Below are 13,592 nucleotides of genomic sequence, written 5' to 3'. Positions count from 1 at the left end.
TTATTCAAATTTGGATGTGGTGTTTTCTTTTGAGCCAGTGATTGAGTTTTTGAACAAATTAGCTAAGGAGCATAGTATAAAAATAGTTAGAGGTTTCTTTGAACTGACACTTACATTCGGGACAGCTTATGCACACAGCAACAATCTAACTTGCTTATTAACACCTGTAGAGAAAAGCTTCTTAGATGATAGATGCAAAGCATTAAAAGAGTGACTAGAAAAGGGGCTAGAGAAACGCACATATGCAATTGATTATGCTTACACTGCAATAAAGACGCGGCAAATTAGCTATAGATGCATTACATGTAGGAAGGCTTTGTATATATAGGCCGAAATCTGAACATTACACTTTATTTGTGGGAACGAGTGAATGCAGGCATGAGTTTTTGTTTCAGAGTAAATGGACATTCATGTTAAATGGACAGGACCCAGCGATCCCTGGGATCTATTATATCTGTGGACTTAATGCTTATTACCGTCTCCCTAAGGGATGGTATGGACATGTTATTTGGGGATAGTTTTCCCAAAGATTTACCAGATTGAGGACTTAAAGCAAATACCTAAAACGTCTGAATTACAACATGCTAGACAAAAACGAGAGACAGCGGCTGCTGTCGTTGGTGACATATTTGGAGCCATAATTCCTTCAGTAGGAGTTATTCTAAACCCCATAAAGATTCGAAAGTTGTCTACTATTGTGGATAACATGCTGACAAATTTTACAGGGGCTATACTCCTGATGGATACTGAACTTGCTGCGGAAAGAGCTATGACTCTTCAAAATCAGCTTGCTTTAGACATTCTTTCAGCAAAGAACGGCGGAGTCTGCAAGATGCTCAACAAAATCATTGTAGGCCTTAAGTTAGCATGAGCCGAAGCTTAGCTGCTTGGCTCTCATATTAAATGTATTTTTCCTATCTTGCAGTGTGCTGACTCGCAAAAGGAAATGACCTCTTGTTTTCTTCAAACTAGAAGCTGAATGTAACCATAGTAGATCCGTTCCCATGAAATCCCCATTGCTTGTAGAAAATGTTAAACCAAAATGCAACAGTGTAGATTAATGTAACGTACAAGGTCATTCAAACCGGTGAAGACAATGGAGCTACTGACCAAAAGATGTGCAAAGAATTACAGAAAGATGAAATCATACCGGACGTGCCACCTCTGAAGACATCGAACAGGAGAACCAATGAGAGACTTGTAAAATAATATGGGGTGAAAGATTAATGACCTAATGTATTTTCTGATAGGTTAAAGGTAGTGGGGCATAAACACGGACCAATCAAATATTAGGGGAATGTACAACGAAAAAGGGATGAAAACCAATGACACAGGGAGCCATTTAGAATTAGGTAGGGAATGCTATTGATTTTATCCAGAAACTTTGTCACTCTGGTGACTTACTGGTTTGCTTAAAAACATCCTTGTCCTTAGATTTGTCCATTTTACACTTTACCTCCTTATGAGGGAAGTGCCCCTTTTGCCCCAGAGCTCAGTTCTGACTGATGGCGATTTGACTGATGTCCTGAAGACGAAGACTGAACCTGTGTGCTGACCTAAACTTTGGAGGGTAACTATGACAATGCATTTGTGATTTGTCTGTTTGCTCTTCCTTTCTAGGTACCAACTGCTTACTTTTGACAGAGACCATAGTTAGATGTTTTCCAAATTGGTGTTCTAAATTGTTTTGCATGAAGCCCAACATGCCAATGCTAATTAGTGGTTAGGACAGGTGTTCACTAAATTGACGCAAATAGACAAACGACCAAATCTATGCTTTATTGAACTGACGCATTATTGACACTCTGCTAAATTGATCTATGTTTACACCGTGTTATGTCTTGATGTTTGTGATCTCGCCTTAATGAAAGCTTATCAAAGTTGCCATATCGTGACTATGCTATTATGTTTCTTGGTTTTGAGATTAACGCATCTGCTTTTAGAATTGTAATCAATAGGGAATAAAACTTCAAAAAATTCTACTAAACTGGTGTGGTTATTCATGACTGCAAGGTCATGGTAGTGTCTTGAATTAATTGATGACTTTGACTAAAGTGAAATGTATTGTTATGATAAATATTGATGACATTATTGACTTATTGATTGACATATTGATTAGCAATCTCGTCCTAAGGTTTCTCTCAACTGGTCAAAAGATTCATTGGCCTAAAATGAGTCCTGATGTGCAATAAATTATCATAAAGGGAAGCGTTAACAGTTCCAACACAATTTTCAGCACATCCACTAAGTGATGGTGCTCTACACACACTAAGAGGGTTGGAAGGATCAAAATATCTTGTTTGAAATACTGAGCTCCAACAATATCAAGTTCAAAATATCAACTATCACTATATTGTCAAAGCAAGTAGGTGTGAAGTAAAAAATAAAATATTACACATATACTTCCATATACATATGCTTACTTTGACGATATATTGGTAGTCAATATTGTGACATTCATTTGAGGTTGGAGATTTCTGGGCATTTAGAGCAAATACAATATGCTTATTGTATTTACTCTCAGGCCCAGCAAACAACTGAAATAGCATTTCTCCAGATTAAATGCCAGGAGAATCTGAATATCATTAAAGACACTGTGGCTAATATTATGCATTATTCCTTTAATGCCACTCCATGCAGTACCTGAAATGAAGTTAACATCATAAAAGAAACATTCCAGAACAGAACATTCAATACTTATAAGAAGTCCATTCAGCGAGTAATCTGCCTCTTTTAAATGTGGCTCCTCGCAGATAAGTACCCTATTATGTATCATTATATTTAAATGTTTTCATTTGCTTATGCTTGGTATTTTGTTTTTCTTATTAATGCTTAGTCATGCAGCTTCCAATTTATGGAACCCATCCCCATAGGATTATCTCTTGGTTTATTCATTGAAATGGTTAGTAATCACTTTAACAACAACTTGATTTTATTTATTTTTACTTTAACTGTGGTAAGCGCCACTTGCTAACTCATCAAGCGTACCTTGTGAAGCGGACCTTGTCCGCTCCAGTCTCCTAAGAACCGACCCCAGGCTGCTTGTGCCTGCTGGGCCATCTCCGCTTGTAAAGTCCGGACCGATGAGATCGCCTCAGCACGTCTGATTACCATGGCCTCTGCAGTGCAGGTCCCTGTAGTGTCACGGTCAGGGGTTTTTCCCCAGCAGCGCCGATTACCTGTGGGGCACTCGTAGTAGGCCATATTCGACTGAGGAATTCCCTGGGCAATGGCTCTTAGGGTAACACACTGCCATCTTTGTTTGCGCCTTAAGCAACATGCTTTCAAGGACCCTGGGCAGGGGCACTATACCATGTCACGTTGACAGTTAGTGTGCCCATGATCAGCTGTTCGCCCACTACATGTCTTTAGTTAAATTCCTCCTCAGGCCACAGAGATTGTCTTTTTATTTGAGGATATTGTGATATAAGTCCCTTTGAGCCATCTTGGTTCAGCCATTAATGGCCTCTCCTTTTTGACATATATATTTACTGTCCCTTATCAGATTAACATGTCTGATTAGGAAGAAGAGAACTCTGAGATTTCTGATCAAAAAGCTAATTCAGTATGAGATGCGTTCTTGTGTAAATGAGACCCCCGATCAGGTCATGGTTATGAGAGGATCTGAAAATGAAGGAGACCATGGGTCCGTTTCAGGGGAATACTCTGCTCATGGAGGCAAATGAGGTAAGAGAAAGAGAAAGTCCAAGCACACTGACAATATTGAGAGAGGGGGGTATACCCCTTAAAAAAATGGGAGGTCTAAGCACCACAGAGAGAATGGGAGGTCTAAGCATCTTGCAGAGTATGGGTGCCCTATGTGGCACAAAACGGAAAGGTTTCTGATGCAGCATGATGAATTCAGATGTTCCAAGCAGCATTCAATTTTCTGATGTAGCAGAGGAGGAACCTCTTAACGAAAACCTCTTAGATTAATAGGTTTTGGATCTAGATCAAGGGGGCTTTCACAGGGTCTAACTCTTTATGGAGGACAATACTCCCTCTACCTCCAAGGGTGTAATTATAGGATCCCTTAGGACAGTAAATGTTTTCCCAAGACAACATCAAGCACCCTAGGAATGGTGGCCCCTAGACCATGTAGCCAAGTTCATTAAACAGTGAATTCGGAATCCACTTGAAAAGGAATCCCAGAAAGTTTTAAAGGCTGAGTGCTAGAGCTCATCATCTTCCTTTTCAAGCTGGGTAGAAACCCAAGGAAGGGGCTTGAGAGGTCCCTTAAATCATGTTAGGACCACCTCATTGATGTGGTTGGACCCCTGGCAAGAATTACTGACATGGTAAAGGAGGTACACATCAATGGACTTCCACTGGATATAGACCTACTCAGGGGGTGGAGCCAAAGGGCTATGGTCCTCCTCAGGAATGCGAACGTCAGCCTTAATGCCAAGGGGCCAATGAAAATAAGTCCACAGCTTGGAGATCTTCATAAGAGAGAGCCTTCTGAGGATCCCAAAGGTCATCTCTTTGGCAAGCAAGCATGCTGCAGCATTTACAGTCCTCGACAAGGCACAGTCTAATATGCGCAAACTATTCAGCCTAAGTGTTTATGGATGGGCTGGCAAGAGGAGATTTTTTTGCCATCCATGGCTCCCAGAGGTCCCACTTGGCGAGTTAGTGACAACCAAGAGACCACAGCAGAGTCAATCAAGCCAGAACCTTCTATCTCCAAAGAGGACGCGTCCTTTGTGGAAGAATGAATAAGTCATGTGGACAAGGCTCGACCGGATATCAGGGCGAGTACTACAATTTTACCTTCTTTCCTGGGAAGAGAGGTAGGATGCCTTAGACTTTTTTCCCCATGTATGTGAAACAATTCCACAAGACCCTTGGGTTTTAGAAACTGTCTGAGGGTTCAAAATAGATTTCTAGAAAGAACCCTTTCAGTCAGTTTCTCCAAGAGAGCCGAGTTTGACAACTAGGCAGCAGCAAATTGTAGAAGAGGTAAAACCCTTGTTGCAGAAGGGAACCATCCTACAGGTGTCTTTAGAGCATAGTTTTTTAAGTACACTTTTCCTAGTGGAAAAGAAAGGCAAGGGGTGAAGGCCCATGATAAACCTAAGAGAGCTGAACAAATTCCTAGTATATAGGCACCTCAAGTTGGAGGGGAGCCATCTTTTAAGGGATATGTTACTAAAGAAGGATTGGCTAGTGTGGTTAGATCTGAAAGGTGCCTACTTTAACATTCCCATGGCCAGGGAGTATCAACCTTATCTCCAGTTCATCTGGCAGGGTCACCTTTATCAATTCCGTGTGCTTCCCTTTTGACTCTTGTTGGCACCGTGGTGATTTACCAAGGTAATGAGAGCTGTAGCATCCTATCCCAGGGAGAGAGGTATACAGAGGATCATTTATTTGGATGACATTCTCATTATGTCCAAATGCTGAGCACTGATTTTAAAGACTTGAAGATGGTCATGTCTCTCCTGGAGAGTTTGGGCTTCATTGTAAACAGGGAGAAATCTGTTCTTACCCCCTCCAGGTCTCTAGAGTTCTTTAGTTTCACAATAGATAATGTGAACATGGTGCTGCTATTGCCCTTAAAGAAGACTGCTGAAATTCGGAAAGAGATAAGATTTTTTCTCAAACGAGAATCTATAACACTGAGGGAACTAGCCAGGCTTCTAGGGCTTTTGTCTTCATCTATTCAGGAGATCTTTTCGGGCCCTTTACATTACCGGGCTTAGCAGAGGATAAAAGTAAATGCCCTTCGGGGGGATTGTGATATGGAGACAAGGTGCTTCTGGATTGTAAGGCCAGATCAGAGTTATCTTGGTGGTTGGAAAATGTAGACGCCTGGAATGGCAGGGCGAGCTTTGGATGCTCTCTAGACTTGATTCTGGAGTCGGATTCCATCTTAGCCAAGTGGAGTGCACGATTGAGTGCTCAGGATATTGGTGGCTTGTGGTTACATGAGAGGTTGCATCATATAAATTATTTAGAGTGTGACAGCAGGTCTTTATGCCCTTATGAGTTTCAAACAATGTTTGCAGGGCAGAGCAGTTTTGATATAAATGGACAATGTTTCTGCAGCAGCGTATATAAATTGCTTAGGTAGAACAAGATCCTTAGACCTGTCAGAATTAGCAAAGAAGCTCCGGTTATTTTGCTTGGAACACAAGATCAGCCTAAAAGCAGAATATTTGCCTGGGAAGGTGAATGTTACTGCAGACTGGAATTTAAGGTTTTTACGAGATTTTAGTGACTGGTAGTTGAACAGATATTGTTTCAGGAGACTGATATCTGGGGCCCACTGGAGTTAGATGTCTTTGCGAGCAGGCTGGTTTTTCAGCTGAAGAGATATTACAGTTGGATACCAGACCTGGGTGCTTTGGCAGTGAACATATTCCTTCAAACTTGGAAAGGAACCAATGCTTACATGTTCCCTCCTTTTGCTATGATTCTGAGATCTCTTCAGGTCAGGCAGGAGAGGTGCTCACTTGTTTTAATAACTCAGTTTTAGGTGTCACAGGCAAGGTTCCCAATGACCTTTGAGCTAGCTTGCAACTTTCCCTTTTTTCTTCCTGCCCTGTACGGCCTATTGCAAAACGCAGATGGTCAGGAACATACTCTGGTTCTGACTGGGACTTTGAACCTTCTTGCTGGCGAGGATCGGGAGATCTAGAGAAATGTCAGGCCTTTCGGGTAGAGCGGAGGAACTCCTGGAGGAGTTATGACTCCAGGTACCCACTGCAGATATAGAGGAATTTGGAAGACGTAGGAACATTGGAGCTTGGAAAGGGACTTGGATCCCTTGGAGGTTCCTATAATGGAGGAAGTTAACTTTCTCATAGAGCAGTTCGATAGGGGCCTTAGCTATAGAACTATAAACTGCCATAGGTCTGACATCTCTGTAGGACATAGTCTTGTCAATGACAGGGCTGTGGGAAATAATGTTTTGGTTTACAGAGTGCTAAAAAGCATCAGGTTAAGGAGACCACCTAGACCTAGGTATGACACTATGGGACATTAATTTAGTTCTCTCTGTTTTCCTCTTGGCCTGCTAATAAGTATTTGGACCTGAAAAGGCTTTCTATGAAGTTGGCCTCTCTACTTTGCTTAATATCTTGCTGACAAGTGATGGATGTTAAGGCTCTGTAGGTAAGTAACAGAGTTTATGATGCCTTTGGGGTTACCAGAAGAACGAAAACTATGTTAGACTCCATATTTTACCTAACTTTTAATTCTATCAGAAAGCCTTGTGTTGTGATTTGCATGAGGGAGTACGACTCCAGAATGAGTGAATTTCACCCCAATGGTAGTGACCAGCTTTTGATTTCCTTTGTAAAACCCTTCAAAGCGGTTACCACAGCTATCACTGCTAGATGGTTGAAATGGGCTGTGCAACTAGCTGGTATTGATTTACAGATATTTAATGCTCAAGATTTATTTCTCTGGCATTTTTCATAGCCAGTGGATTCCTTATCTACATTTGTCTTTAATGGAAGGAACCAATTCGGCATTGAAAAGAGGCAGATTACTTTCTGCATGGACTTCCTATATGTATTTAATGTTCTGTTATGTTTCTTTTATGATTTTAACTTGTTTCAAGTGCTGCGCAGAGTGGCATTAAAGCAATAATGCCTAACGTTAGCATCTGTGTCTTTAATGAAATTCAGATTCTCTTGGCATTTAATTTGAAGAATCGCTATTTCAATTGTTTTCTGCAATTTCTAGCACAGTATATTAACGCCAACTTGCTAAATCAAAACTGCCAGCTTTTTGTCTTATGCGCCTGTCTCACTCACCTGTTCACTGTACAGAACCTGGACGTTTTTGATGATGCGACAGTGTTTCTGAAGAATCGCTACTGCTTGAGCCAATGGCATTCCTGGGGAAATAAAAGAAACAAATCAATAGACCCGACACGTTTGTCCTCCAGGCCGCAAGCCCTCTTCACAAATATTGGATTGGCCTTTGAATAAGAGGCTAAGTGTGTGGCAGCAGTGAGAGGAAAGCACTTTAATTAGCTACCAGCCAATAACCCTTCTGCCAGCTGTTTGGCGTGCCTCATTTGAGAATCCCATCGATAAAGCTACTTCAACCATGATATCCACAGAGAGGGCATCGTTACGTCGAAGCCTCAAGTGCAACCTCCCCACAAGGAATAAACAAGACATAAAAAGCTTCAAAACATGGCAGTCTGTTAGAAACTGTTACTGTACTGCTACATTACCAGCAACAAATCACATTCATGGCTGACGGACGTGTGGCTTATGTTTATTTTAAGCCACAGGCTGACAATTTAATGTGCTCAGCTACCCGAAATAAGATGTTCACTCAGAAATTAGACTTCCGACAATCACTGGATGTTTGCCTAAGGCATCAGAAACTAGGCCTGGATCTACCAATGTATATTTCAGTGCATGCATTATAGTTGCACAGAAAAACTAATGAAGGGCATTTGTCTATCTTTTTATTTATTTAAGTACATTTTATTTTCTGAGCAACACTAACAGAGGTCTGAACTAGAAGACATTTATCGAATAGTTGTAGTGATTAAGACAGACATGGGAGGCAAGCGGCAGGTTAGTGGTCCCTGTAGTACTTAGTAGAAGTATTGTAAAACATTCGTAACATGTGTTTTTCATATTTAGAGGGCAGTAGCGAATACATGCAGGACACAAGAACAATTTGGTGCGTTTTTGGTCTACTTTGTGAGCTTATTCGCAGGGTGCATGAAAACTAGGAGAACTAGAGGGTGATACTAGGATACAGCAGAAGGGTTGGCAAGAGGGACTGGTACAGCAGCAAATTCATTATGGTACAGCAATATGGTGTTCCCCAAAATTGTCAAAGTCTCATGGAAAAATCTCAGTGATTTATTTGTTTCAGAGGCAGCTGCCAAAGTGCCCCTGTTGTCTAGGGGTAATTGAGTGAATAGTCTTGTTGCTGGTGGTGTTGGTATACGAAAGGTAAACAAACCCAGGATGCTTGTTTCTGGTGTAGGGAGGACCAGAACTGGCAGTTTGGGCTGGACTGTTCTCATGGGGAACACGGTTGATCAATTGATTTGGTCAATTGATTTGCATATGGCTGGGTCCAGACTGGAATGGCAATGAAAGCAAAAAAAAAATGATGGATTAAACCCAGATCTGCGACTGAGGGTGAATGTTTGATTTTGTTCTGCATTCCATCCATCGTCTGTTTATGGTATACAAAAGGTGGAATTTTGTTTCATGTATCAGAAAAGGGCAAGTAGTCATTGGGATGTTGTGCTTCAGGAATGTGTGCTGATCAGTATAGATTCCACCGCAGTGCGGCCATGGAAGAAGTGAAGGCTTTCCAGGATTGCAGAGCAGTAGCTAGAATAAAGCCCAGAGGTTTGGAGTCTACGCAGGTGTTTTATACTATGTCTTTATGAGAAACGTCAGGGTTACACTGTAAAGGCCATTTTAATCTGATGCCATGCCGACTGTAGAAATTCAATTTAGGACAAAAGAAGAACATGTGATCCAATGAGGTACTTTCATGGCAACCTCGCAAGTAGAAGTTATCATCTTTTTAAGATAGCTGTATATAAAACTTGTGACAATGGTAATGGTATAATTGTAAACTTGTGGCCAGTGGGTCACATGTGGATGTAAGCATGATGAGCTTATCCATTGACCAGTATTCTTGAATGATAGTTTCCACCAAGACGTAAATGAATCGATGAAATCTCGCCACTCTGCACAGTAGACTAGAGATCTGTTAATCAGCCCGGGGAACAATGGACAGTAATCAGGCAAGAAAAAAATGCCATTTACACAAGGTGCTTCTGAAAATTGAGAACCACTGGTGAGAGGTTTTTTTTACTTCAAAGCTGTTCAAGCATGAGAAACATTTTGGTAGTTGGTGCTTCAGCACCAGGACAGAGAGATTTGTAGTTAAATGCTGCCAACGTCTATAAATCACTTCAACAGCAATTCTAGCAAAACTCCCAGTGGACTGCTGGGGGAAGAAATTAAAAGATAGTGGAGTAAAAAAATAATTAAGGTATTAAAAAGGTCCACTACAACTTGTTTGATGTTTTTTCAAAACAAACACCTTTGTAGAGTAAGGGGCCCAAGTACAATAAATATTCTGCTTCTCTGACAACTACTTTGAGGAGAATTGTAAGAACTGCTTGTTCCCAGAGTGATTTTTAAGATGATGGCCAAAATGACAGTTTTCTTAATGATGCTACCTTAAGAGTGCTCTACAGTGAGGGAGTTAGAAGTGTTACTTTCAAGCATAGAGCACTAGAACCAGTTTCTACTAAACTGTATTTGTATTGTCAGAATGACCTAGGAACAGATGGGCATTCCTAGCTATTATCTGGTGACCCGTGTCTATCACTTCTGCAGTGCTGAACTAAAAAGAATCAGCGTTGCCAAGTATGTGACAGGATAATTGCATTGCTGATCAAAACTTTTCTGATGTGGTGCAATTATCTTTTGAGGGTGAGCAGGAGGTCCCTCACAAGACAGATCTCAGTTTGAATGTTTTTGCACATGTACAAACCCTAATGTGAGAGCAACTGCCACTGAAACACCAACTCTCTGCAGGCAATACCTTAGAAGGAGGATGGATGGATGGATGGATGGATGGATGGATGGATGGATGGATGGATGGATGGATGGATGGATGGATAGATAGACTCGTTCCTCATGTTTTTACATTAATGGAAGGTAAATTTATTTGGGTAGATACTGTTTTCTAAACATAGGGTTCGGATGGCACACATGAGTTTAGAAGATAAGAGGGGTGTGTGAGGCAATCAGGGCAAAACAGAAAATCACATAAAAAGATCTAGATCTGCTTTTGGGAGGGATCAGAGATTTGAGACGAAATGTAAACATTAAATCATTATAAGAAGAATTTCAGACTAAGAGTGGGATACGTTACTAGTAGAAAGGCAAATGAATTGATATATTTTCCATAGGAAAAAAAGAAATTAAGAACCAATGCCACATCTTGGCAAATGACAGCAGAGCTTAATCAAAATATGCAAGCTTCATCCCTTGTTTAATGATAAAACAGCATATTTTTGACATGTACTTCCTCTATCCATGGCCACAAATGGAACAGCCACAGGACCAACACATATTATCAGTGTTAAAGAACACATTATGGATCACTTCTTTAGAGAGGCACATGTAAGAGAAAGGAGCTCAGCAATGGCTGCACTGGAAAAACAAACTGCAGACCCTGTAAAGCCGTGAAGCCCACGGGTTCTAGACCCAGCAAAGTTGACTCAGCTTCCACATAGTAGGCCAAGAAAACTAGATTAAATTATTGGAGAAGCAGAAGCGTGTAGTACTCCACATAATAAATGGCAGTTTGGGATCTGACAAGTTCAGGGTTTCTATCTGAGGAACCAATTACCTCTGAGGTAGATGACTAAAAGACCAGATTGCGGGGCTAGCACAGAGACAAGGACATAAAGAGGAACTGCTTTTTAAGAGATCAACAGAGGGAAATGAAATTGATCAAAGGCAATTCAAAGACACTCTATGAAAGGCAGATACAGAATGACAAGTGTTGAAGGTAATCAGCTGGTGAGACTCCGGAAGGTAGTTTTGTTGCTATCGTCCTCACTACTGTAACCCAGATAAATGCCATATTTTCACCAGGATGCTAAATTCTCAAGCACCTGTAAGAGAGAGACGAGTTTTTTTTCCAATGAGCAGTTGCAACACAGCGATGAGGTTCCATAGAGCAGTTTCAGCACACATAGGGGGCACGTTGAGAAAGATGCCCAACAGGATCGGCCATGCCCTGAGGATGTCGAAGAGTTCTATGTATGCAAATGAATTCCAGTGAAATGACAACTAGGTATTGCAATTTATGAAATTCAAACTTCGACAGTGTTACAATCTTTATACCACTCAAAATGTATTATGCAATGTGTTGTATCTTGTATATATTTGTAAGGAAGGTTGGGAGGTTGCCAGGGAGACAGGGTGTTGCCAGGTGACAATGTGATGATTCTGGGGTGGAATAGTCTGTAAAGCAGTTGCTGCTGTGACTTGCCAGGGTTGAGATGTTGTTTTCTTCTAAGGAAATAAAGCAGGAAAAACAAGGAAGAAGAGTGTGCTTCTTTTCATTGGCGACAAAGGTGGGATTTAGATCTCTGAACAACCCTGGCAGATTATAGTGAAGGCCACAGGAATTCAATTATGATTTTGGAAAAACCGTTGTTGGTTGCAGCAGCACAGTTAATTGTACAAGGATGTTTACCTGGCCACTTTTGGCTGCGTTTTTATCCTAAGGTATGTGGTGTCATGGAGTAATTGGACCGTTTCAATCCAGTTGTGGATGTGCCGGAGTACAATAACTATTTTTATCGAAGTGTGCACAGATTGTTTACGCGCGTTTGTCAACATAAGGAGCGGGTGGAAATCGGGAAAACACTTGAAGGTGCAAAACCATACCGCGTTGGATGGTGCGAGTTTAAAGGTGAACATTGGATCGCATACAACTTATTGGTAACATACCGCGTTGTGTTTGTTGCATTTCAAATGTGGTGAGAACTTCCACAGTGCAAGTTGATACGAGCGGCTTACCTCTTTGGCCAGCACGCTCTGCACAGTTCCTTCAGCGCCGTGACGAGGAGGAAGTGGCATAACTGCGCACATTCGGTGCAGCAACGTGACGTCTGGAAACTGACGTGTGCGCGCGCGCGCACGTGATCCTAGGTGTGTCGTCATTTCTGGAAGGACGCGACACCATAGCAACGAGTAAACAATAAGTGCTCAGCCTTCACGTGTCGGCTTGGCAGGCACGCACTATAACGCGGTACGGAGGCATTTATTTAGGATTGTGTTGCACTGAGGCTGGATTAAAAAAAATAATAATAATAATAATAATAACATCATAACGAAAAGGTAAAGGAAGAAGAAAGAAGAAGAAAAGGTGAATAAGAGTTAATGGGAAATATTTTAGGACAACGGGGACTACTTTTGTTATTTAAGCTTATTTTTAGCACGTTTAAACTGTAAAATGTGGGACTTTGTGGTTTGAAGTTTTTTTGCCATGCAAGCTATAGTGCCCCATCCACATTTTTACCTGTTCCCTGGGAACCATGTATGTCTTGGGAAGGCTGGGAGGAGGCATTTGAGACATATTTGGAAGCTTTGGGTGGAGCTATTTTTACGGCTAGAAGAAAATTAGTGTTGTTGAAACATAATTTGGGAGTTGAGGGGAGAAAACTTTTGAAAACACTACCATATGTAAATATTGTTGTCAATGAGAATGACGGTGAAGAGGAAGATGGTGATGAAGATGATTTATACACTAGTGCGATGACACCTTTGAGAAATCCTTTTGGTCGCAAGTTGAGTATAGTGTTGAACGTCACAACTTCTTCTCCAGGGCGCAAGCTTCACATGAATCGATTGATCAGTTTGTCAGTGCGTTGAGTATGTTAGCAATAACAAGTAAATTTGGAAGTTTGCATGAGGAGATAATTAGAGATCAATTGAACTAAAAGTTTGCGTATTCAAGAGAAGCTATTGAGTTTGAAGGACCGTCTTTGGATGAAGTTATAACAATAGCGAAGCGTGTGGAAGATACTTTGAGGTATAATAAAGAATTGAGTGCTGATAATA

At 41.1% G+C, this 13,592-nt stretch overlaps 1 protein-coding gene across 2 annotated transcripts in view; it reads right to left on the bottom strand.

The window, feature by feature from the left end:
* The window catches only part of PHAF1 (phagophore assembly factor 1), a 262,744-nt gene that overhangs the window by 176,694 nt on the left and 72,458 nt on the right, over positions 1-13,592 (bottom strand). For both annotated transcript variants that reach the window (XM_069216171.1, XM_069216172.1), the window contains exon 2: positions 7,767-7,849. In XM_069216171.1, coding sequence (XP_069072272.1) covers positions 7,767-7,849 — 83 coding nt within the window. The remainder of the gene's footprint in view (positions 1-7,766; positions 7,850-13,592) is intronic.

Source organism: Pleurodeles waltl, chromosome 12 (assembly GCF_031143425.1).
Source record: "Pleurodeles waltl isolate 20211129_DDA chromosome 12, aPleWal1.hap1.20221129, whole genome shotgun sequence".
NCBI lineage: Eukaryota > Metazoa > Chordata > Amphibia > Caudata > Salamandridae > Pleurodeles > Pleurodeles waltl.
The sequence above is the reverse complement of the archived record's forward strand: the minus strand, read 5'-3'. Positions and strand labels throughout refer to the sequence as shown.